Source organism: Astyanax mexicanus, chromosome 22, assembly GCF_023375975.1.
Source record: "Astyanax mexicanus isolate ESR-SI-001 chromosome 22, AstMex3_surface, whole genome shotgun sequence".
In the NCBI taxonomy this organism is placed as follows: domain Eukaryota; kingdom Metazoa; phylum Chordata; class Actinopteri; order Characiformes; family Acestrorhamphidae; genus Astyanax; species Astyanax mexicanus.
Window position 1 is genome coordinate 38,301,644 of NC_064429.1, and position 27,497 is coordinate 38,329,140.

The following is a 27,497-nucleotide window of genomic DNA, read 5'->3' on the forward strand; positions in this document are numbered from 1 at the left end:
TCAGCACAGTTCTGTTTAGTGAATCTGGAGCTTTCAGACATAAACAACAACAGCAGCTGACTGACGGGTGATAAATGACACAGGAAGTCTAGGCGATGCTTCCGAGCTGACAGAGGGTGTGTGTGTGTGTGTGTGTGTGTGTGTTAATTAGTCTGTCAATCAGTCCTGCAGCGTGGAGATCAGAGGTTTTGTCGGGACGCTGGTGAGTGAGTAAGGCACTGTTGTGTTTACAGTAAACACCAGCGTTACACAACTCAACTTCATTAAACACCAACAACTAATTAACTCAAACCGGTCTGTTTAGTTACACTGCTCTTTTGTGGTGTGTGTGTGTGTGTATAGTGTGTGTGTGTGAGTATAGTGTGTGTGTAACCCAGATTTATTTGATTGCAGTCTCAACCCAATATATTTCATATTTTATCTGATCAACTTCACTTTATTTATTAATAAACATAAATTCCTGCATTTTAGACCCAAAACACAACATTTATGTAAGCTGTAAGTGCTATTAGTGAATATAGTAACTCTGTATTGTAGTAGAGAAGTGGGCGGAGCTTCTTCTGGTCATGGTGAACATAAGGCTTGTGTTGTGTACAGTAGTAAAGTTGTAGTAAAGTGGTATTAGTGAATATAGTAACTCTGTATTGTAGTACAGAAGTGGGCGGAGCTTCTGGTCATTGTGAACATAAGGCTTGTGTTGTGTACAGTAGTAAAGTTGTAGTAAAGTGGTATTAGTGAATATAGTAACTCAGTATTGTAGTAGAGAAGTGGGCGGAGCTTCTGGTCATGGTGAACATAAGGCTTGTGTTGTGTACAGTAGTAAAGTTGTAGTAAAGTGGTATTAGTGAATATAGTAACTGTATTGTAGTGGAGAAGTGGGCGGAGCTTCTTCTGGACATGGTGAACATAAGGCTTGTGTTGTGTACAGTAGTAAAGTTGTAGTAAAGTGGTATTAGTGAATATAGTGACTCTGTATTGTAGTAGAGAAGTGGGCGGAGCTTCTTCTGGTCATGGTGAACATACAGTAAGGCTTGTGTTGTGTACAGTAGTAAAGTTGTAGTAAAGTGGTATTAGTGAATATAGTGACTCTGTATTGTAGTAGAGAAGTGGGCGGAGCTTCTTCTGGTCATGGTGAACATACAGTAAGGCTTGTGTTGTGTACAGTAGTAAAGTTGTAGTAAAGTGGTATTAGTGAATATAGTAACTCTGTATTGTAGTAGAGAAGTGGGCGGAGCTTCTTCTGGTCATGGTGAACATACAGTAAGGCTTGTGTTGTGTACAGTAGTAAAGTTGTAGTAAAGTGGTATTAGTGAATATAGTAACTCTGTATTGTAGTACAGAAGTGGGCGGAGCTTCTGGTCATTGTGAACATAAGGCTTGTGTTGTGTACAGTAGTAAAGTTGTAGTAAAGTGGTATTAGTGAATATAGTAACTCAGTATTGTAGTAGAGAAGTGGGCGGAGCTTCTGGTCATTGTGAACATAAGGCTTGTGTTGTGTACAGTAGTAAAGTTGTAGTAAAGTGGTATTAGTGAATATAGTAACTGTATTGTAGTGGAGAAGTGGGCGGAGCTTCTTCTGGACATGGTGAACATACAGTAAGGCTTGTGTTGTGTACAGTAGTAAAGTTGTAGTAAAGTGGTATAAGTGAATATAGTAACTCTGTATTGTAGTAGTGAAGTGGGCGGAGCTTCTTCTGGTCATGGTGAACATAAGGCTTGTGTTGTGTACAGTAGTAAAGTTGTAGTAAAGTGGTATTAGTGAATATAGTGACTCTGTATTGTAGTAGAGAAGTGGGCGGAGCTTCTTCTGGTCATGGTGAACATACAGTAAGGCTTGTGTTGTGTACAGTAGTAAAGTTGTAGTAAAGTGGTATTAGTGAATATAGTAACTCTGTATTGTAGTAGAGAAGTGGGCGGAGCTTCTTCTGGTCATGGTGAACATACAGTAAGGCTTGTGTTGTGTACAGTAGTAAAGTTGTAGTAAAGTGGTATTAGTGAATATAGTAACTCTGTATTGTAGTACAGAAGTGGGCGGAGCTTCTGGTCATTGTGAACATAAGGCTTGTGTTGTGTACAGTAGTAAAGTTGTAGTAAAGTGGTATTAGTGAATATAGTAACTCAGTATTGTAGTAGAGAAGTGGGCGGAGCTTCTGGTCATTGTGAACATAAGGCTTGTGTTGTGTACAGTAGTAAAGTTGTAGTAAAGTGGTATTAGTGAATATAGTAACTGTATTGTAGTGGAGAAGTGGGCGGAGCTTCTTCTGGACATGGTGAACATACAGTAAGGCTTGTGTTGTGTACAGTAGTAAAGTTGTAGTAAAGTGGTATAAGTGAATATAGTAACTCTGTATTGTAGTAGTGAAGTGGGCGGAGCTTCTTCTGGTCATGGTGAACATAAGGCTTGTGTTGTGTACAGTAGTAAAGTTGTAGTAAAGTGGTATTAGTGAATATAGTGACTCTGTATTGTAGTAGAGAAGTGGGCGGAGCTTCTTCTGGTCATGGTGAACATACAGTAAGGCTTGTGTTGTGTACAGTAGTAAAGTTGTAGTAAAGTGGTATTAGTGAATATAGTAACTCTGTATTGTAGTAGAGAAGTGGGCGGAGCTTCTTCTGGTCATGGTGAACATACAGTAAGGCTTGTGTTGTGTACAGTAGTAAAGTTGTAGTAAAGTGGTATTAGTGAATATAGTAACTCTGTATTGTAGTACAGAAGTGGGCGGAGCTTCTGGTCATTGTGAACATAAGGCTTGTGTTGTGTACAGTAGTAAAGTTGTAGTAAAGTGGTATTAGTGAATATAGTAACTCAGTATTGTAGTAGAGAAGTGGGCGGAGCTTCTGGTCATTGTGAACATAAGGCTTGTGTTGTGTACAGTAGTAAAGTTGTAGTAAAGTGGTATTAGTGAATATAGTAACTGTATTGTAGTGGAGAAGTGGGCGGAGCTTCTTCTGGACATGGTGAACATACAGTAAGGCTTGTGTTGTGTACAGTAGTAAAGTTGTAGTAAAGTGGTATAAGTGAATATAGTAACTCTGTATTGTAGTAGTGAAGTGGGCGGAGCTTCTTCTGGTCATGGTGAACATAAGGCTTGTGTTGTGTACAGTAGTAAAGTTGTAGTAAAGTGGTATTAGTGAATATAGTAACTCTGTATTGTAGTAGAGAAGTGGGCGGAGCTTCTGGTCATGGTGAACATAAGGCTTGTGTTGTGTACAGTAGTAAAGTTGTAGTAAAGTGGTATTAGTGAATATAGTAACTCTGTATTGTAGTAGAGAAGTGGGTGGAGCTTCTTCTGGTCATGGTGAATATAAGGCTTGTGTTGTGTACAGTAGTAAAGTTGTAGTAAAGTGGTATTAGTGAATATAGTAACTCTGTATTGTAGTAGAGAAGTGGGCGGAGCTTCTTCTGGTCATGGTGAACATAAGGCTTGTGTTGTGTACAGTAGTAAAGTTGTAGTAAAGTGGTATTAGTGAATATAGTAACTCTGTATTGTAGTAGAGAAGTGGGTGGAGCTTCTTCTGGTCATGGTGAATATAAGGCTTGTGTTGTGTACAGTAGTAAAGTTGTAGTAAAGTGGTATTAGTGAATATAGTAACTCTGTATTGTAGTAGAGAAGTGGGCGGAGCTTCTTCTGGTCATGGTGAACATAAGGCTTGTGTTGTGTACAGTAGTAAAGTTGTAGTAAAGTGGTATTAGTGAATATAGTAACTCTGTATTGTAGAGTGTTAGTGAGATGAATCAGTAGGTTTGTATAAATTTAGTTATTTGATGTTTTTTGTTGAACTATTCTCTTTAGGGCGGAGCCGGCGTGTGTGTGCACGCTCACAGTGCACACTCAGTGCATTCTGACGGTGTGTGCACACACTCCGCCGCCGTCCTCTGCCTGGAGGCTCCTCACACTGACAGCCGATAGGAAAACACTCAAACCTTCAGAATCTACCTGTCCATTACGGGCCCCTATTCATTTTTCCCATAATCCCTCTTTTCTGAGGGCCGCGTCATCTTTTTCACGAATGTTTACACAAGGCAGATTTGTGTTCTCTCGCACGGGGGGGTTCTGTCCCAAACGCCAGCGAGAACTTCCACAATACCCCCCAACAAAACCCCCACCCTGAGCCACAATAGCGCTGGATTAGGACGCGAGCGAATCCCTGACATGTTGACATGTTCTGCTAAGTGTGTTTTTTAAGGTGGATTTAGGAACATTTGTTCCGTTTAAAAGGAGAATAAAACGCAAGGAAATGAAAGAAAATGTTAAATAGGTCAGTTCTGTTATTATACTATAATATACTGTACTGTAAATAACACTTTACTGATATTCAGCTCTGTAAAAATGAAGAGAGCACTTCAGTTTCTGAATCAGTTTCTCTGATTTTACTATTTATAGGTTTATGTTTGAGTAAAATGAACATTGTTGTTTTATTCTATAAACTACAGACAACATTTCTCCCAAATTACAAATAAAAATATTCTCATTTAGAGCATTTATTTACAGAAAATGAGAAAAGATGCAGAATTTTAAGAGTTCAGAAATCAATATTTGGTGGAATAAACCTGGTTTCGTTTTGGCATCATGTTCTCCTCCACCAGTCTTACACACTGCTTTTGGATAACTTTATGCTGCTTTACTCCTGGTGTAAAAATTCAAGCAGTTCAGTTTGGTGGTTTGATGGTTTGTGATCATCCATCTTCCTCTTGATTATATTCCAGAGGTTTTTAATTTGGTAAAATCAAAGAAACTCATCATTTTTAAGTGAAATCTTATTTTTTTTACAGAGCTGTATATAGTTTATTATTATCAGAGTCAAATCTTTAAAAACAGCAGCTTTACAGTAAAGGAGAAAACATTCTTATATTTTAATGGACCATAATGAAAAACTAGAAAAGTGCATTTCCTGAAAGAAACACAGGACAGTTGAGCAGCTAAAATTGCTATGGTTGCTAAGGTGTTGCTAAGTAGTTGCTAGGTGGTTTCTAATGTGTTGCTACGGTATCTGTGGTGGTTGCTAAGGAGATGCTAAGCGGTTGCCAGGGTGCTGTTTGGGTGTTGCTAAGTAGTTGCTAGGGGGTTGTTAAGTGTTGCTATGGTTTTCCGTGAGGGTTGCTATATCGTTTCTAAGATGTTGCTAAGGTGTTGCTATGGTGTCCATTGTGGTTGCTTTGCCATTAAACATTTGAGTGGTTAATATTATGTTTAAGCAGTAGTAATACACTCGAGGTTTGTGCTATAACATGTAATATTGGTGATTCAGTGCTGCAGTCGTAGATCAGCAATATTACAGGTTATATCACAACCCTCAAGTGTATTATTGTGATTGTACCACAGTTCCATTATCAATTATTGTTTATTGAAAAATTTTAAAGAGTTAAACAGGAGGAGGAAATAGGATCTGTTTGGTTATAAAAACCCCGCCAGTTAAATAGTTCCATTGCTGCTCTGTTTGTAGCTGCTGTGCTGTTTGGTTTGTAAGCGCTGCTGCATCGTTGCTAGGTTACCTGTATGTGGGTGGAGTATTACAGTAATAAATGGAGAGCTTCGGTTACAGTGCATTACCGGTTGATAATGGCACTCATAGAACACCTCTCAGCCAATCACATTACAGGGTCGGAACTAACTGTGGTATAATGAATATTGTGTTTAATGTTGCAATCCGTTACTATATATATGTATAGCTGGGTTATAGATGTGTAACAGAGTGTATGTGTGTGTGTGAGGGCAGTGGGCGTGGCCACGCCCTCTTTAACCCTGTGTTGTCTCTGTGCTGAGCTGTCACTCAAACCCAAGCTCACACTCTTTAACAATGACCTGGATTCCTGCCGGTGTGTTTGTGGAAGGACGGGGCTGAACCGGGTCACCGCCAAACTTAACCAACCACACACACACACACACACACAATACACACACACAATACACACACACAATACACACACACACACACACACACACACACACATACACACATACACACAATACACACACACACACACTGAACAGGATAATTGGCTCTGTGCACAAGATGGCGCCACCTAACTTCCGGGTAGTGAGTGGTAGGTATACTAGTTTCCGGTTGGAGTTGTTGTGGGGAGAACTGCCGGCAGGAGTACAGAGTGAAAGCGACCATGAGTGTTTTTAAAGTTAAGGAGAAACGAAAAACACAAAACAAAAAAAACTGACTGTGTTATTTTTATAATTAAAGGATCCTCTATAAAAAATTGGAGACACTGGGAAACATACCAAACTGTTATATTTTAATAATAAAATCAAAAAAATTAAATTCAACAACAATACTATTTCATGCCTTTATTTCCAATAACGAAGGCAATGGGCCAGTTTTTCTTTTATAAAATTCATTACTGTTGGTCACATGAAAAGTTTAAGGCATATTTACAAGCTTATTCAATAAAAATAAATAAATTGACCCATAAGAATCCAGAGCCAGTTTTGAATACAAAAAAAAAAATACAAAATTGATTCAGGTAAAACAAACGTTGTTTACATATTATTGGGATAATGAGGGAACACAAATATTTTACGGTTTGAATACTAATGTAATATAAATGCATATTAAACATTAACAAACAATTTTAGAGAACTTCTGGGTTAATCACACACTGAACTGTTTGAAACTAAGGATGTACAATAGTAAACAACTATATATCTCCCGATGCCAGTATAACTTACAGAGGGTCTAGACACAGGGTAGAACTTATCTATCTCTCTCTCTATCTATATCTATATATACATAATTATTTATAAATTATATATATATATATATATATATATATATATATATATATATATATATATAAATAATAATAATATATATATATATGTATATATATATATATATATACACATGTATATATATATATATATATATATATACATATATAATATAAATATAATATATATATATATATATATATACAAAATATAAATATAAAATATATATATATAATATATTATAAATAATGGGTTCTGGGTTAATCACACACTGAACTGTTTGAAACTTAGGATATACAATAGTAAACAACTATATATATATATCCCGATGCCAGTATACATTATACATATTTATAACTTACAGAGGGTCTAGACACAGGGAATAACTTAAAAATAGATCAAAAATAATATATATATATATATATTCTCTGTTACTCCTGGGCGCTGTACATCATTTATAGTTATTTTTGGTAAGTCCTGGAGAGATCGCGTGTAGAAAGCCATACTGTCTGCTGACCGGCGCTGAAAAGCGGAAATGACTCCGCCTACCAGTCGTAGACCGGAAACAGGCAGCGTCGTCTCATGCAACTAGCGAATTAATTACTATAACCATTCATTAATAAACTATACACACTTATTTTAGCAGGACGAAATTGTTAATTAAAATGAATTTGAGTGTAGTGGTTGCTAGATGGTTGATATGGTGTTACAGGGTAGTTGTTGTCAAGTTGCTCTCAGGAGACTGTTACAGTGTTGCCCAGTGTTTAGTAAGTAGTTGCTATAGTAGCAGTAGGTGGTTGATATGGTGTCACTGTGTGTTTGCAGCAGTATTGTTTGATGGTTGATGTGGTGTTGCTAGGTGATTAGTTCAGTATTTCACAGAATGGCAGGTGTTTCTGATAAAATGGCCAAAGACACGTTCACACTCAACCACAATGCAGAATTCCCCTTTTCCCTCAACACAAAATCTCACACTCATTTTTGATTCAATCACACACCTTTCTCTGAATCCAGACTCACACAGACAGACAGAGAGACAAAGACAAAAGTCAGACAGATAGAGGGACACAAAGACAGAGTCAGAGAGACACAGAGAAGGACAGACAGAGACAAAGACAGAGTCAGACAGAAAGAGAGAGAAAGAGACAGAGATAAAAAGTCAGACAGCGAGAGAGAGACACACACACATAGTAAGACAGACAGAGACAAAGACAAAAAGTCAGACAGAAAGAGAAAAATCAAGATAGTGAGAGAAACAGAGATAGACAAAGACACAGAGAGAGAGAGAGAGAGAGAGATTGACTGACAGACAGACAGAGACAAAGACAGTGTCAGACAGAGAGACAGACAAAGCAAGACAGAGTGAGAGAGACAGAGGAAGACAGACAAAGACAAAGACAGAGAGAAAGAGAGAGAAAGAGAGTATATATATATATATATTTTTATATGTGTTGTTGTTTTATATGTAATGGTTTTTACCTTTTGTATTTTAACTTCTTGTTTTATTGCTTTGGCAAAAGTTGTTAATTGCAATTCATACCAATAAAACTACTTTACATAAAAAAATAAAATTAACAGAGAAAGAGAGAAACACGGACAAAGAGAGAGACAGACAGACAGATAGACAGAGACACAGACAGAGAGACAGACAGACAGGCAGACCCCCTGAACAGCTGAGTTTGTGCATTAGTATCTGACCTCGAGTGAAAAAGAAGAGAATCTGTCCATCATTACTGAAAGAGAGACGCTTCTCATCATTTATTACTGCAGAATAAATAATTCAGATCTTTATATCAGATAAACACTGAGACATCAGACTCGTCCCCGTCCCCCAGAGGCTTTTAGCACGAGTCCTCATTACCCAGCATTACAAACACCCACCCTGACCCAGAGTGTGTGTGTGTGTGTGTGTGTGTACAGTGTGTGTGTGTGTGTGTGTGTACAGTGTGTGTGTAGGCATTTCTCAAAAGTCCTTAAATACAAAAATGTGTCAAAACTGAAAAACAAAAGATATTAAACACAAATAAAAATCACTATCAAAGCTTTGATGTTTGTTACATTGTATCTGTTCTGTATTTAATACGTTTAGTTTCGGTTTCACTCTGTAGTTTCAGTGACTGAGTGAATAAACTTCTAAACTACATCCTGACATCATTATCACCTACTGTATGTGGGCGGAGTCTCGCTATACTCAACACTGATTGGTTTGTAGAAAGGTGTTGTGCTGAATTGTGTCTCTCTGTATTTGTTTAATCTGCATTTTGTAATTTTTAATTGAATCTATGTGACTTTTGATTTGTTTAATAGCGAGATTTTTTTTGGTCAAGGTCTTTTTATTTTTATTATCATTTTTTATATATATTTTTAAATTGAACATAGAATTAAACACAACATACATTCTTATAAATTAGATTTTTAACAAAGTTTTTTTGTGTTTTAAATTCGGAAGTTGGTGAAATTTCAAAATAGTTTTTCAGATAAAAAAGAAAATCTCAGGTTTTCAGATTCACAAAATCAAAGAAAACTATAAGAGGACTTACTTTTGAAATTAATTCATATTACTGAGTTTTAATATATTATTTATATTTTATAATATATAAAGATTTTTTTAATCTAGATTTTTTCTGAAAGGGGAAACTCAAAAAAAAGGTAAAATTAAAATATATGAATTTATAAAGTACATCATTAAATATCTCAAGTTTATTGAAAGTATATTTAATAAATGTAATAAAAATACCAAAAATTCAGGTTCAATTCCTTATATTAGCTTTAAAGCTTTATGTGTGACTTTTTAAACTTCCTATTATTGTTCTAAATAAAGTCAGAATCATCCAAAGAAATCATGTTTCTACAAACATTCTATTAACCAATCAGTGTTGAGTACAGAGAGACTCCACCCACATAGGTGATTGATGATTTAGCTCAGGCATTAAGCTATAGAGTGAAACCGAAACTAAACGAATCAAATACAGAACAGATACAATGTAACAAACATGAAAAGCTTATTTCTGACAAAAACAGTCCTGATACATCCTCTAAATGTGTGAGTGTGTGTGTGTGTGTGTGTGTGTGTGTATGGGTCAGGGTTCAGAAGCCCTTCCCGAAAACACAAAAACACACAGGACCCTGTTCTTTCTGTCCCAGAGCTACTAACCAATCAAAGCTCTCCATCACCTCCGCAACCTGTAACTCCGCCCCCAGCCTTACTAATCAGATCAAAGAGATCAGACACTGATCACATGATTGATCTGGAGATATGCTAATGTAGCTAAATCATGTGATGTACTTTTGTCCATGTTTATAAAAACAGGTGGTCCTGATGAGTGCCAGTTCCACCATTATACCATTTTTGATGGTCTGTTTTTTCGAATGCACTTGAGGAAACTTTTTTTCGGATTGACTGACCTTCTGTATACCTGTAACTCTACCTCTTCACTACTTTACTTTAACTGATGCTCTCAAACTTTACATTAAGAGACAAGAAATTCAAGTAATTAACTCTTGATGAGTTCAGCACAGCTGTTAACTGAAAGCCTGAATTCCAGGAGACTCTACCTCATAAAACTGACTGAGAAAATGTTTTAATTTTATATTTTCCTCATAGTTTAGATGAGTTTAGTATTAATCTACAATACAGAACATTTTAAATTAGTGTCCAGACTTTTGAATGGTACTGTTAATAAAGGAATGTATAATATAATATAGTATAATATCACTGGCCAAAGAAAAAATAATATTTCCACCAAAGAATTGGAATTATCTGAAATTTTAATTGTCTATTGTAGAAATATGTTTTTATTTGGATTGCAGTGATACATAGTGTTCAAACATACGCAATATACTAAACTATTTATATAAATTACTGTTTATATACCAATAATCATAAGATATAAGACAAAACCGTGGTTTAAATTCATTTAGACTGGACTCTGTGAAGTCTAGCCTACATTTAATCTGACCTCTGGGCAGGAAAATAAAGGAAAAGGAGGCCAATACTGCCACCTTCAGGCAGAGGGTGGTACTTATATCAACATATATGAATATATATATATATACACATATATACAATGATGAGTTTCTTTGATTTTACCAAATTGAAAACCTCTGGAATATAATCAAGAGGAAGATGGATGATCACAAACCATCAAACCACCAAACTGAACTGCTTGAATTTTTACACCAGGAGTAAAGCAGCATAAAGTTATCCAAAAGCAGTGTGTAAGACTGGTGGAGGAGGAGAACATGATGCCAAGATGCATGAAAAAAAACTGTGATTAAAAACCACCAGGATTATTCCACCAAATATTGATTATTTCTGAACTCTTAAAACTTTATGAATATGAACTTGTTTTCTTTGCATTATTTGAGGTCTGAAAGCTCTGCATCTTTTTCATTATTTCAGTCATTTCTCATTTTCTGTAAATAAATGCTCTAAATGAGAATATTTTTATTTGTAATTTGGGAGGAATGTTGTCTGTAGTTTATAGAATAAAACAACAATGTTCATTTTACTCAAACATTAACCTATAAATAGCAAAATAAAGCCGCTATAAAGGCGATATATTAGAGTAAAGTAATGTAGTATTTAGTTTTTAGCCTGTATTAGTATCTGTATATAATCTACACTTCAGTCCTTCACTCTCAGAACTACAGTTTTATCATTATTAACATTATAAAGTTTCATTGGTCCTACACTAAAACCCTGTGGAACGCCAAAAGATCTGCTCTATCAACCAACAGTTCACCAACAGTTTCTGCACTACAGTTAATTACAGATAAATAAGGGAGTAAACACTATAGTTCACTGTCAAACTACTTACTTCACACAACAGTGTGAGAGTGAAGAACGATTGGCTAAAGATATGATATATGTGACATATATACCATATTTTCAAACTATAAAGCGCACTTTAAATCCTAATTCTGCAGCAGTATTAGCATTAGCTGCTAACCGCACTAAGCGCTAGCTCTTTCACAGTTCAGAGGTGAAGTATTATTGGCCTGTTGCTTGATGCTAACCCCGGGTAGCACTGCTGGAGCAGCATTAGCATTAGCTGCTAACTGCAGTAGGTGCTAGTCTTTCACCATACAGAGGTGAGTATATCGGACTGTAGTCTGCGTGTTTACCGTGTTAAAACAAGCTATGTCGGCTAGCGGTTAGCGGCTAATGCTAATGCTCCAGCCTTAGTGCTGGAGAAATTTGGAAGTCTAATCTTACTGTAAATAAAAGGAAGTGCTTTACTCACCCAAATAAATAAATAAACAGCTTTCAGAAGAGAAATCTGTGTAGATTAACATCCAGCACTCGATTAACTTTTCTCACTCATCTGAAAATGTTTATTTTTTTAAGAATTACCGTTTTGTTTAGAATAATTAATTCCTATAACCATTCATTAATACACAACACACACGTATTTTGGCAGGACGAAAATGTTAACTAAAATTAATTTGAGTGTTGGCTAGATGGTTGATATGGTGTTACAGGGTAGTTGTTGTATCTAAAAATCTAATTGTTACAGTGTCGCCAAGTGTTTAGTAAGTAGTTGCTATAGTAGCAGTAGGTGGCTGCAGTAGATGGTTGAAATGGTGTCACTGTTTTTTCTGCAGTATTGTTCGATGGTTGATGTGGTGTTGCTAGGTGATTGGTTTGGTATCCCACAGAATGGGAGGTGTTTCTTTGTTTAGCTTAGCTTAGCTTTACAGTTCCCAACATTAGAAGGGAAACATGGCGACACCCCTGTTCCTTACTAGTGTCACATAACGCCTTATAGCGTGAAAAATACAGTACATGTGGATTAAACGTCTAGTTTACTGTATATAAATAAATTATCATGTGTGTGATTATATACTGTACGTATAGAACTATAAAATTGTACAAAAGTGTTCTAAAGCTAAACAAAAAACAAAATAAGAATATCATCATGTAATAATGTGTTCGGTCGTAATGTTATGGCTCTGTATCTCTGTATTCGTATATATGTGAGTGTATGTTTTCTCTGTGTCTCTCGCGCTCTGGGGGAAAGGCGCTCTCGCGTGATGGACAGGCTCCTGGGCGAGTGTTTGTCCTCCTCGCCGTCTCATCCATCAGTGTCGGCGGCGGCGCGTGAGTAATGGACAGGAAGTACAGCCGCAGTAACAACAATATTTATAGAATATATTTCAGAAACATTAGGGACGCTTTCTCCCGCGGCTCTCGTTTCAGAGGCGTAATCCTGATTTATGACCCTGTTTAGCAAACGCTTCGGTTCTGAGACCCGCCGGACTCCAGCGCCGGGGCTTATCGGGTTATCTAGAACCCTGGTTCTTTAGTTAACATCTTATTTAGAGAGCTTTGTTTGTTTGTTCGTAGATTTTAAAAAAGTCACTGCGTCTCCAAAACCATAAAATCCAACTCGCGCAGAGTACACCAAACACTGCAGCTTTTACAACATTTCTATGTGATTTTTCAATCAGGCGTTGATTTTAATATATATATGAATCAGATAATAATAGGCGAATGTGAATAAAGTAATAAAAAATGCACATATTTTCTAAATTGTCTGGCACTGTAGATTAATACTAAACTTATCCAAACTATGAAAACTATGAAAAACATATACAGCTCTGTAAAAAATAATATAATCAAGAGGAAGATGGATGATCACTAGCCATCAAACCACCAAACTGAACTGCTTGAATTTTTACACCAGGAGTAAAGCAGCATACAGTTATCCAAAAGCAGTGTGTAAGACTGGTGGAGGAGAACATGATGCTAAGATGCATGAAAAAAAAACTGTGATTAAAAACCACCAGGGTTATTCCACCAAATATTGATTTCTGAACTCTTAAAACTCTTTATCAACTTTATGAGGTTGAGTCACCTGGAATTTCAGTTAACAGCTGTGCTGAACTCATCAAGAGTTAATTACTTGAATTTCTTGTCTCTTAATGTAAAGTTTGAGAGCATCAGTTAAAGTAAAGTAGTGAAGAGGTAGAGTTACAGGTATACAGTGAATAGTGAATATTTGAGTAATGTTCGAATCCAGATTATGAGAAGCAACAACTACTCAACTAAATAAAGATTTAAAAAGATTTTAAGAAACTTTTAAGAAGGTCATTCAATCTGAAATGAAGAAGAATTTCAAGAACTTTGAAAGTTTCTTCAATTGCAACCTCAGCAAAGAACATCAAAACAATCGTAATGATGGAACTGGCACTCATCAGGACCTCATCAGTAAGAAAGAGCAAGAGTTACCATGGCCTTCAGGACTAGACTGGTATTAAAGATTAAAGCCCCGATATTGATCATAGTTCCATTCAAATAAAGCAAAGAATATAATATCTAATTCTGCTCTTTGTTTGACGTTTTTACCATTACTGAATGCAATCAGATCCTGACAGCAATGTTCTAAAATCTAGTAGAAAGCTTTCCCTGGACAGAAGACACAGTTAATTTAACACAATCAGGATATTAATGCAAAAGTAAATGCATTAAAATTAAAATCTGTAAATTAACGTGTAATATTGTATACTTTTACTTTTGAGTCCCACAAGGCTCTATCCTGGGCCCTATGGAATTGATGGTAATTGCAGCAGTATTCTACACAAAGCAGCATCGCAAAGTTTTAAAGCATTATTGTTGCTAAAAGTCCAATTTACCCATCAATAATCAAACGTATTGGATCAGATTGATGGACTGATGCACTGAATCTTCAATGCTAACATTAATTTTAAACTTTAGCTAAGAATCAATGCAAGCTAATGTAGAACAATTAGCCTCAATGCTAACAAACAAACTTGCTTATATAGTTTCTGATGCTTTAAGAGACCGTGTTGGTTATAAACATGGACAAAACCAGAACCAGATTAAAGACCAGAATCTTCATGTTCTGGTCCGCTTTAGACCTGCAGAGTTACTGTAGAGTTACTGTAGAGTTACGGTAGAGTTACTGTAGAGTTACTATAGAGTTACTGTAGAGTTACTATAGAGTTACTGTAGAGTTACGGTAGAGTTACTGTAGAGTTACTGTAGAGTTACTGTAGAGTTATGGTAGAGTTACTGTAGAGTTACTGCAGAGTTACTGTAGAGTTACTGCAGAGTTACTGTAGAGTTACTGTAGAGTTACTATAGAGTTACTGTAGAGTTACGGTAGAGTTACTGTAGAGTTACTGTAGAGTTACTGTAGAGTTATGGTAGAGTTACTGTAGAGTTACTGCAGAGTTACTGTAGAGTTACTGTAGAGTTACTGTAGAGTTATGGTAGAGTTACTGTAGAGTTATGGTAGAGTTACTGTAGAGTTACTGCAGAGTTACTGTAGAGTTACTGTAGAGTTACTGTAGAGTTACTGCAGAGTTACTGTAGAGTGGTTTTACTGATGCTCTACAGTAGTAATGGAGAGCTGTGTAATTTTAGCGCAGTATAAGTGTTGGATTCAGCACTGTGTATAAGTGATAGCTCTGGGGGGGTCTGTGTGTTTGTGGTGTTTAAGGGAAGGGGGTGTTTAACCTCAGCAGCCGGTGACGGTGGCGTCGAGTCCGGAGCGTTTGGTGATGTAGATTTTGGTCAGCTCCTCGGCGCAGGTCGGGTGGATGCCGACGGAGTCCCTCAGCTGAGCGTAGGATAAACCACACCTGTAGAAGAACACACACACACACAGAACACACACTGATACACATGTTTAAATAAACATTGTTGTTTTATTCTATAAACTACAGACAACATTTCTCCCAAATTACAAATAAAAATATTCTCATTTAGAGCATTTATTTACAGAAAATGAGAAATGTCTGAAATAACAAAAAAGATGCAGAGCTTTCAGACCTCAAATAATGCAAAGAAAACAAGTTCATATTCATAAAGTTTTAAGAGTTCAGAAATAATCAATATTTGGTGGAATAATCCTGGTTTTTAATCACTGTGTTTTTTTCATGCATCTTGGCATCATGTTCTTTGTCCTCCACCAGTCTTACACACTGCTTTTGGATAACTTTATGCTGCTTTACTCCTGGTGTAAAAATTCAAGTAGTTCAGTTTGGTGGTTTGATGGTTTGTGATCATCCATCTTCCTCTTGATTATATTCCAGAGGTTTTTAATTTGGTAAAAATATAGAATATGTTGAATATGCAGAATATGCAAAGTGATTAGAATGATTAAATTGAATAAATTGTTGTGATTGATGTGATTGGTTGATGGTAAACTGACCGCAGGCTGAGAGCGAATCCCTGAGTCACTTCTCCTGCATTCAGACCAGTAAAGTGCAAACCAACGACCTTCTGATCACCATCCCGCTCACACACCACCTGATACACACACACACACACACACATAATAAATCATATCATTATATTGCATTTAATTAAATAAAAAATCTACACATTTTTGAAGAAGTACAAATGATACTACAGGTGTTTTATATGTATATTATAGGTGCAATACAGGCGTCTAAAGCTTCTATAGTTATACAGACAGATACACAGACACAGCTAGACAGAGAGAGACAGACAGATGCACAGAGAGAGAGAGAGAGAAAAAGAGAGAGAGAGACATACAGAGAGAAGGAGAGAGAGAGAGAGAGAGAGAAAGAAAGAGAGAGACAGACAGATGCACAGAGAGAGAGAGAGAAAAAAAGAGAGAGAAACAGATGCATAGAATAGAGACAGACATACGTACAGAGAGAGAGAGAGAGAGAGACATACAGAGAGAAGGAGAGAGAGAGAGAGAGAGAAAGAAAGAGAGAGACAGACAGAGAGAAGGAGAGAGAGAGAAAGAAAGAGAGAGACAGACAGAGAGAAGGAGAGAGAGAGAGAGAGAGAAAGAAAGAGAGAGACAGACAGAGGCACTGAAAGAGAGAGAGAGAGAGAGAGAAAGAAAGAGAGAGACAGACTGAGGCACTGAGAGAGAGAAAGAGAGAGAGAGAGAGAGAGAGAGACAGAGAGAAGAAGAGAGAGAGACACAGAGAAGGAGAGAGAAAGAGAGAGAGAGAAAGAGAGAGAGAGAGAGAGAGACAGCCTGTCACAACCTGAGACAACCACTCTAAACAATAATCAATATCCATTATTAATCAATATTACCCCCTACTGTTCACTTATTTATATTTAGATTCTATATCTATATCTCTTTTCATTGATATGCCATTATTATTGTTAACATTGTTATTTCATATTTAATATTTTTCATATCAATATTATTTAATCTCTTCTTGTTTAAGTTGTTTTATTAGATTTTCTTTTTTCATTGTGTTTATATTTGTGTATTGTTTGTCTGCTTTGGCAACAGTGTACCTTGTGACAGTCATGCCAATAAAGCTTTATTGAACTTGAACTTGATAGAGAGAGAGAGACAGAGAGAAGAAGAGAGAGACACAGAGAAGGAGAGAGAAAGAGAGAGAGAGAAAGAAAGAGAGAGACAGACAGAGAGAAGAAGAGAGAGAGAGAGAGAAGGAGAAAGAGAGAGACAGACACAGAGAGAAAGAAAAACAGATGAACTGAGAGAGACACAGAGAAGGAGAGAGAGAGAGAGACACTTAGCAATGTGTATTATATGTGTATGTTACATGTGCTTTAATAGATGTACTATACATATATATAATATTAGAGGTTATTATATAGTTATGTATATGTATTCTGCATGAGTAATACAGACCTGTTAATAATAACAGTATGATAAATAATGAACCCTCTCCTCACCTTAATGTAACACTGGCTGGAGTCTCTCTCAGCTACAGTAAACTCCAACGGCTTATAGAACGCATGATACACCTGTTCAAACACACACACACACACACACACACACACACACACACACTTACATTTACATTTTCGGTATTTAGCAGACGCCCTTATCCAGAGCGACTTACAACAGTGCTTCAAAGTTACTTCAGATATCCAGAGCTAGTTTGTAGACCTTTTTTTAATTTTTAGTTTAGGAACTCTTTGAAAAGATGTGTCTTCAGTCGACGTTTGAAGACGGCGAGTGACTCTGCTGTTCTGACATCCAGTGGAAGTTCATTCCACCACCTTGCTGCAGCACAGAGAAGAGTCTGGATGTCTGTTTTCTGTGTGTTTTGAGTGATGGAGGTTCGAGCCGAGCCGTACTGGAAGCTCTAAGAGCTCTTGGTGCAGATCTGGATTAAACCATCAGAGCCATCAAGTATGAAGGAGCTGGTCCGTTTTTTGCCTTGTAGGCCAGCGTCAGGGTTTTGAAACAGGAAGCCAGTGGAGGGAACGCAGCAAAGGAGTCACATGACTGAACTTCGGAAGATTGAAGACGAGTCGTGCTGCCGCGTTCTGAATTAACTGTAGTGGTTTGGTGGCTCTCAGTGGAAGACCAGCCAGTAGAGAGTTGCAGTAGTCAAGTCTTGAGATGACAAGAGACTGCACAAGCACCTGAGTGGCTTCCTGAGACAGAAACGGTCGAATTCTTCGGATGTTGTACAGGAGAAATCTGCAGCACCGAGTCAGATTTGCAATATGGCTCGAGAACGATAACCGGTCATCCATTACTACACCAAGGCCTCGTGCACACACACACACTTTAATAAAAGAGCACATGCTGTTTATCTGTATTTGTATAATATAATAAATACAGACTGTGTTTGTGTTTCTCTGTATATTTTATTATTTATTACCCTGTTCTTCAGAAACACTCAAAACCTACAGGATAGAAAACCTCCACAGACCAACACCTCTGAGTCTCTGCTGTAGGAAACGTTTGATTTTTGATTTCAGTTCATCTCTTGGTTTTTCTGAGGAACACACTGAATGACGTTATTGGAGGAAGTTCTCCTTCAGGTTCTGTAAGGAAGTTCAGGTGCTGCAGATCCTCACTCGCTCCAGTAAATGTTTTTTCTGGTTCCTCCACTTAAAGCTGAGATCAGAGCAGCGTCTGAAACATCATCATCATCATCATCCTCATCACACTCGTCTCACACTTTTCACCACCGGCGTGCTGACACAGGCCGGCGGCCCGGACACACACCTGTCACAGCCAATCACACGCGGCGGGTTTGATCGCCGCTCGTCTGTCAGCGGCCACTGTGTGCGTCACTCAGAGATCCTACTGACCTGCCAATCACGGCCCGGGGACACGCCCACCTCTCAATAGAGCCAGCTTCAGAGCCGTGCAGGTGTGGAACACACACACACACACACACACACACACACACACACACACACACACACCACTCTCCAGAACTGAGATTGGGACATTTGTTAAAAATAAATAAATAAAAATAATATTTTAAAATACTATTTTCTTGTTTATCTTTTCAGGTGAGAATATTGGGTAACTTCTCTTATTATATATATTTAGCATAGACATATAAATGTCTATAGGTTTACAACAGGGCATCATATAAACTCTTGTATGCATCCAAATACTTTAGTCCATATAGTACAACTGCAGAGGGAGGGCAGATCCATATTAATGTCTATTAATGTCTATGGGTTTAGAACGGGATGCCATTTCTTCACATAGTGCCGCAGCAATTGGGGGACGGACTCTAAACTAATGTCTATGGGTTTAGAAAGTTCCTGGAAGTGGAATGTTGAGGTTTCCTAATACTTTTGTTCACATAAACACTCATAAAAGAGGGATTGACTTCAAACTAATGCCTGTGCCTGTGTCTACAATGGAGCTAGAGCTTACATCAGCCCAAAATATCCAGCCGGACCCGGCCCGAGCCCAACCCGATCCATACACTGTCTTTATGAGCCCGAGCCCGAATTAAACCCAACATTATTTTAAATAAGTAGAGCGTTCTTTAAAAATAAGCTTTTTAAAAAGAATTTGGTCTGTCTGAATGATGTTAATTAACATTGCAACACTGAAGAAGCATAGACCTGCTATTTAATATGAATGTTTAATAAGAACAGATCTCCAAAAGAGAAATATGGTGGGAAATCTAGCCCAGCCTGAGTTTAGTGGGGGGGGCGACTCCACATTTAAAACCTATGGCGTAAAAACAGGACATCATAAAAGCTCCTGTAGGCGTCCCGATGCTTGATTCACATAGTGCAGCTGCAAAAAAGAGGACTGACTCCACATTAATGCATACAGGTTTAGAATGGGCATTATAAAAACTCCAGTAAGTGTTCCAACACTTTTGTCCATATAGTACAGCTGCAAAAAGGGGGAGAGACTACACAATAACGTCTATGTCGTTAGAATAAGATGTCCCAATACTTTTCAACACATACCATTTGTTCAACAGACACACTATTGAAAAGCTGACATTATGACGACTGTATTTTTCACACTATCAGGCGCACCATCAATAAGCGTCTCTTTTCAGGCTTATTTTATTACATAAGCTGCACTGGATTATAAGGTTCATTTTTTGTGACACTAGTAAGGAACAGGGGTGTCGCCATGTTTTCCTTCTAATTCAGCAGTTCTTTGCACCTGTATCGCTAAGCTAAGTTAGGTAAACAAAACAGTAATTCTTAAAAAAAAACATTTTCTTTTAAAGTCAAATCTAATTTATCTCCTGAAAACTGTTCATTTGGGTGAGTAAAGCACTTCCGTTTATTTACAGTAAGATTAGATTCCCAAATTTGTCCAGTACTAAGGCTGGTGCATTAGCATTAGCAGCTAACCGCTAGCTCTTAACACGGTTAGCAGGTATGGCTAATGCTGCTCCAGCAGTGATAGCCGGGGTTAGCAGCAGACTACAGTTTGATATACTCACCTCTGAATGGCGAAAGAGCTAGTGCTTAGTGCTGTGGTTAGCGGCTAACGCTAATGCTAATGCTAATACTGCTCCAGTCTCTGTGCTGGAGAAACTTCACTGAAACTCCTGTATAACTCTGTACTTCAGTGGAGTGTCTTTACTGCTCCTTAATACCTGACTGACAGAATTCATACATAAGGAGCACCGGATTATAAGCAGCTTTTGGGGAAAATTAAAGGATTTTAAGTGCAGTTTATAGTGTGAAACATACAGTAAATAATACAAACACACTGTGATTATATACCTCTATCTTGTCTTTGCCGTATCTTCTCTCAGCTTCTTCTTCTGACAGACCGACACAACCGTATTCCAGTGGAGTAAATACTGTAGTGGGAACCTAATATAAACAAACACACAATAAAATAACTGTTTAAATACATTAGAAACAAATAAAAAGGGAAATATTAATAATAATAATTAGTACAGTTGTATTTAAGGAGGTATTGACTGTGTTTAAACTGCTGTAACTCACGTTACTGTAGTCCATCAGCTGACTGGAGAGACCCGCTAACCTCCGGGCCAGGAGCTTACCTGCATGAATAGCTGTAGGGGTCAACTCAGGACGACCCTGAAAAAGAAAAAGAAAAAAAAAACAGCACAGACCAATCAGGACGCAGCTGAGGATAAGGTGTTCTGGAAATGAGGTGTGTTCAGGTACATTTCTGGAGTTTTATCTTGTTTATCTTGGTAACAGAAAACACAGGAGCTCCACTGACTGAATACAACCTAGACAGACGCCAACAGTCAGACGTTCATCGCCATCTCTGTAACACAGGCGCCGTGCCGAGCCGAGCGTACGCCCCCACTTATTACACACACATGAACACACAGCAGCACAAACCCAACTTTTACATCAACAATAAACAGAATAGTAAATAAAATAACATTGCTGTTCCCGTAAATGAGCTGCTGGAGCTCCTTCACAGCGTCAACCAGCAGCTCAGTTTCCTCTGCTGAGAAGAGTTTGTTGAACACGTCCAGGTAGCTGCACCGTTACAATAGCAATCCACCAAAGACAGAGCTCACCTGATTCTACTCTTAAAGAGAATGATGAGCAAGAGACACTCTGATTGGTTTATTATTTCACGTTACGCCCAAAACTTGATTAAACACACCCATGATTAATTAAGAGTACTTTTCCCGTCGTTACGATAGCAAAGACACACAGACACGCCCCTAAATGAAGCTGCACGTTGCAGCACGATTAGCTCCTTAACTATAGATCACTAAAACAGGAATCTGTGTTGAGAGTACAGAAACAGATGCTACAGTATCAGAATTGTATCGTTTGATTCTGAAGATTATAAAGATCAGAGGCAGGAGATCAGAATTACTGATACATTGTTTCGATGAGTCACATGACGGATTAAAGTGCAGAACTGGATCAGAGCCAACAGAACCACGTCTGATCTCAGACCCGCAGGCAAACAGCAGCACGTCTGATTCATACCGGATACAAAACCCTCATCCTACAGTCCGGACCAGCCCCAACACACACACACACTATACACTCACACACACACACACACACACACACACACACACAGACACTCACACACTATACACACACACACACACTATACACTCACACACACACACACACACACACACACTATACACACACACTATACACACACAATACACACACACTATACACACACACTATACACACACACTATACACACACAATACACACACACTATACACACACAATACACACACACAATACACACTATACACTCACACTCACACACACACTACACACACACACACACACACTATACACTCACACACACACACACACACTATACACACACACTATACACTCACACACACACACACACACACACACACTATACACACACACTATACACTCACACACACACACACACACACACACACTATACACACACACTATACACACACAATACACACACACTATACACACACACTATACACACACACTATACACACACAATACACACACACTATACACACACAATACACACACACAATACACACTATACACTCACACTCACACACACACTACACACACACACACACACACTATACACTCACACACACACACACACACTATACACACACACTATACACTCACACACACACACACACAAATGTGTGTGTGTGTGTGTGAGTGTGTGTGTGAGAGAGAGAGTGTGTGTGTGTGTGTGTGTGTGTGTGAGTGTGTGTGTGTGTGTGTGTGAGAGAGTGTGTGTGTGTGTGTGCTGAGAGTGATTGACAGGGAGGATATGTGATCCAGCCTGCCGGCAGTTTCAGTGCAAAAACATCAGAACACTCAGCACAACTCACTCTGTGTGTACACAGTCGCTCACACACACACACACACACACACACACACACACATATATATATATATATTTTTTTTTTTTGTCTTCACAATTATACGTAATATTTGTTTTTTTATACCAATTACAGTAATTTGTACATTATAAATTAATAGTACCTATTTCATTTTTATTAATGGTATATTTTTGTTTTTCAATTTTTCATCTTTTTATTCATTTTAAATGGATGAATATTATTTAATTGAATCCTTCATTTTTATTTGTGTTTATTGTGTAACTAGTTTAATTGTATTGATTTATTATTAAATTTAAGGTCTTATTTAAATGTATTTAAATGTTAGAGTTTACACTGAGTTTCATTGACTAATTGATTACTGATACATATAATAATATTCAGGCTGGGTAATAATCTGTAAAATATTAATAATAAATATTAAAGTGTGATTATGAATAAGTCAGTGTGTATAATCACGCTGTAAGGGTATATATGGTACCTGAGCGATGTCTCCGATGGCGTAGATGTTCGGTACAGACGTTCTCTCATCATCTGCCACCATCACTTTCCTCGTATCTCCATCCAGCTCCACCCCCACCTGCTGCAGGTTCAGAGTCCCGGTCTCTGGAGCTCGACCTGCAGAAACAGAACCGGCCAATCAGAGAGAGAGAAACAGAACCGGCCAATCAGAGAGAGAGAAACAGAACCGGCCAATCAGACAGAGAAACAGAACCAACCAATCAGAGACAGAGAAACAGAACCGGCCAATCAGAGAGAGAGAAACAGAACCGGCCAATCAGAGAGAGAGAAACAGAACCGGCCAATCAGAGAGAGAGAAACAGAACCGGCCAATCAGAGAGAGAGAAACAGAACCGGCCAATCAGAGAGAGAGAAACAGAACCGGCCAATCAGAGAGAGAAACAGAACCGACCAATCAGAGAGAGAGAAACAGAACCGGCCAATCAGACAGAGAAACAGAACCGACCAATCAGAGAGAGAGAAACAGAACTGGCCAATCAGAGAGAGAGAAACAGAACCGGCCAATCAGACAGAGAAACAGAACCGACCAATCAGAGAGAGAGAAACAGAACGGGCCTATCAGAGAGAGAAACAGAACCGGCCAATCAGAGAGCGAGAATCAGAACCGGCCAATCAGAGAGAGAGCGAAACAGAACCGGCCAATCAGAGAGGGAAACAGACAACTGTCATTTTTTTATTTGTGGAAAATGTTCTTTTCTTGGTGGAAAATGGTGATGTTTTGCTGAAAGGTGAATTAGGGAATGTAGGTAGAGATTGATGGTGTTTTGATGGTAAGTTTTGAGGAAGTGTTAATAGCAGAACTTGGTGTGTTTTGTACAGAATAATTGCGTTTTGGCCTTTGGAAAGTGGAGAATGGTCGATGTCTTATTGAAAACAGGTAATATTTTGGTGAAAAATGTACATTCTGGAACATATATTGGGTTTTGTTGTTGGAGAACGGTGGTTTATGCAGAATACTGATCTCTGGGTGGAGAATAATGAGGTTTTCAGCAGGAAGTGATGTAGTTTTGTTAGGAAAACGTGCAGTTTGGGTGGGAAAAGGATGTGTTTAGTGAAACAGTATTATTATAACAGTAATAGATAATAATGATTCTGCTGAATCTACAGAAACACCATCTATACCCTTCACCCATCACTCACCAACTACTAGAAAAGAAAACACTGACCAGCTGGAGAGACGAGTGTGTGTGTGTGTGTGTGTGTGTGTGTGTGTATTGAGTAATGGATGTGTATCCCATCAGCCAATCAGCCACCTGGAGTCTGTGGTGTCATATCTGTCTGTTCCTGTCAGAGAGCAGAGAGACGCCTGTCGACACTCACCCATCTCACACGCACACACACGCACACACACGCACACACACACACGCACACACACGCACGCACACAAAACCTCCCACCATCACAATAAACAGTGGAGCAGCAGAACCGTGAGGTTCCACACTGATTTTATCAACCGCCCAACACCCCCCCCCTCACTTCCTGTCTACAGCTACAACTTCCTCCAGTTCTCTCTCACACACACACACACACACCAGTATGAATTATGGGTGTCTAACATATGGAGAAAATACAATATTGCCACTAAAAACATCATGTCATATATTTCATCAGTGTTTTATTATCTTAGAAGGCCTGTCCCGTGACTTTTGCCACTTTCATGGAAGCTAAAGAACTGTGGGCAGGGTCTCCTGCACTGAGCATGTGCATAAATACATCTCTGTAAAAAATAAGATTTCACCTAAAAAGGATGAGTTTCTTTGATTTTACCAAATTAAAATCCTCTGGAATATAATCAAGAGGAAGATGGATGATCACAAACCATCAAACCACCAAACTGAACTGCTTGAATTTTTACACCAGGAGTAAAGCAGCATAAAGTTATCCAAAAGCAGTGTGTAAGACTGGTGGAGGAGAACATGATGCCAAGATGCATGAAATTAAAACTGTGATTAAAAACCAGGATTATTCCACCAAATATTGATTATTTCTGAACTCTTAAAACTTTATGAATATGAACTTGTTTTCTTTGCATTATTTGAGGTCTGAAAGCTCTGCATCTTTTTATGTTATTTCAGTCATTTCTCATTTTCTGTAAATAAATGCTGTAAATGAGAATATTTTTATTTGTAATTTGGGAGAAATGTTGTCTGTAGTTTATAGAATAAAACAACAATGTTCATTTTACTCAAACATAAACCTATAAATAGCAAAATCAGAGAAACTGATTCAGAAACTGAAGTGCTCTCTTTATTGTTTACAGCGCTGTATAAATGGAGGATGGATGAATTTAATATCCCCTTCAGTAAGAGGATTGAAAGTGGGTCATGGTTGGGTCTTCCAGCATGACAATGACCCGAGACACACCTGACATCCATATATCTCTGCTGCTGCGGCACTAATGCTGCACACACACACACACACACACACACACACACACACACACACACTCCTCCGTGTGAAGGCTATGGGAATGATAAGCTGTGAAAGACGGCCTTTGTTTTGCGTTCAGCAGCAACAGAACATTACAAGAATGTCCTTCATTTCAGTCCAGTGTGAAAAAAAAGAGATAAAAAGGACAAAACTGGTTAAAAAGACTAAGATAAGAGAGTTAAAGAGCTAAATGAAAGGATGGAGAGAGAAAGAAAAGAACAGAAAGGTAGAGATAAATAAAAATTTCAAAAAGTGAGAGAAAAGAAAGAGGGGGAATGATCGAATGTGAAAGAGTGACACAGACACAGAGAAAAGGGGAAGAAATTAGAAGTCGAGGAGATTGAGGAAAGAACAGAATAAGAAGAGAGGGAAGTCAGAAAATTAAATCATGGGGAGAAAAAAAGAATAAGGTCAGGAAAAAGAGAGAAACATGAGATAATGAAGAGAAAACAAAAGAAGAGAGAGATGAGAAATGAAGGCACAGAGAGAGAAAAAGTATGAGAAGATAAAAAACAATGTTTTAAAGTTGAGCGAGAGAACAGAGGGACAAAAGAGGAAGAGAATCACTGAGAAAAAAAACAGAAAAAGAGAGAAATATAGAAACAGAGAGAGAGAGAGAGAGAGAGAGAGAAATATAGAAATAGAGAGAGAGAGAGAGAGAGAGAGAAATATAGAAATAGAGAGAGAGAGAGAGAGAGAGAAATATAGAAATAGAGAGAGAGAGAGAGAGAGAGATGAGTAATGTGGACAGTGACCGTGAGACAGCGGCAAGGGATGGACTCATGCTGAGGGATGGACAGATGAACGGATGGAAGGATGAAGGGATGGAAGGATGGAGGGATGAACAGTGGTCCAGCTGGGTTTCCGTAGAGGAGGGAAAATTCAGTTCAGAGAACAAAGTGTGGAAGCTGGAGATTAACAGCTCCCCTGAGACTCCGCCCCCCCTCACTATATTACACTGTTTACACCACTGATACACCACACCCCACCGCCCCGCTGACCCAGCACCTCCCAGAGTGTGTGTGTGTGTATAGTGTGTGTGTGTGTGTGTGTGTAAAGTGTGTGTGTGTGTGTGTGTGTGTGTGAGTGTGTGTGTGTATAGTGTGTGTGTGTGTGTGTGTGTGTGTGTGTGTGTGTGTGTGTGAGTGTGTGTGTGTATAGTGTGTGTGTGTGTGTGTGTGTGTGTGTGTGTGAGTGTGTGTGTGTATAGTGTGTGTGTGTGTGTGTGTGTGTGTGAGTGTGTGATAATAAAAGTGATAGATGACAGGTTGGAGTTGAGGATGTGTGTTTCCGTGTTTTTATCGCACACCTGGACGGAGTGTTCATACGTCATGTGATGAAAGAGTTGCAACAAAGTATCGTTTTATTGTATTACCATATTTTTTGCACTAAAAGGTGCACTAAAAATCCTTTAATTTTCCCAAAAATCATCTGTAATCTGGTGTGTTATATATAGCACTGCTGGAACAGCATTAGCATTAGCTGCTAACCTTATTAGCCCTTTTCTCATTCAGAGGTGAGTATTATCTGCCAGTAGCCTGCTGCTATCCCTGACTAGCACTGCTGGAGCAGCATTATCATTATACGTTAACCACAGCGCTAAGCGCTAACTCTTTTCTCTGTTTAGAGGTCAGTATTATCAGACTGTAGCCTGCTGCTAACCGAGGCTAGCGCTGCTGGAGAAGTATAAGCATTATCTGTTAACCACAGCGATAGGGGCTAGCTCTTTTCTTGGTTTAGAGGTCAGTATTATCAGACTGTAGCCTGCTGCTAACC

General features: G+C 38.3%; 1 protein-coding gene across 2 annotated transcripts in view; it reads right to left on the reverse strand.

Moving 5' to 3' along the window:
• Window positions 1-27,497, reverse strand: part of txnrd2.2 (thioredoxin reductase 2, tandem duplicate 2) — a 427,445-nt gene that overhangs the window by 383,009 nt on the left and 16,939 nt on the right. For both annotated transcript variants that reach the window (XM_049470301.1, XM_049470302.1), the window contains exons 12-17: window positions 23,251-23,387; window positions 20,902-20,997; window positions 20,674-20,766; window positions 17,386-17,457; window positions 15,902-15,999; window positions 11,244-15,329 (exon numbers count right to left, since the gene is read on the reverse strand). In XM_049470301.1, coding sequence (XP_049326258.1) covers window positions 15,206-15,329; window positions 15,902-15,999; window positions 17,386-17,457; window positions 20,674-20,766; window positions 20,902-20,997; window positions 23,251-23,387 — 620 coding nt within the window. In that variant the 3' untranslated portion in view covers window positions 11,244-15,205. The remainder of the gene's footprint in view (window positions 1-11,243; window positions 15,330-15,901; window positions 16,000-17,385; window positions 17,458-20,673; window positions 20,767-20,901; window positions 20,998-23,250; window positions 23,388-27,497) is intronic.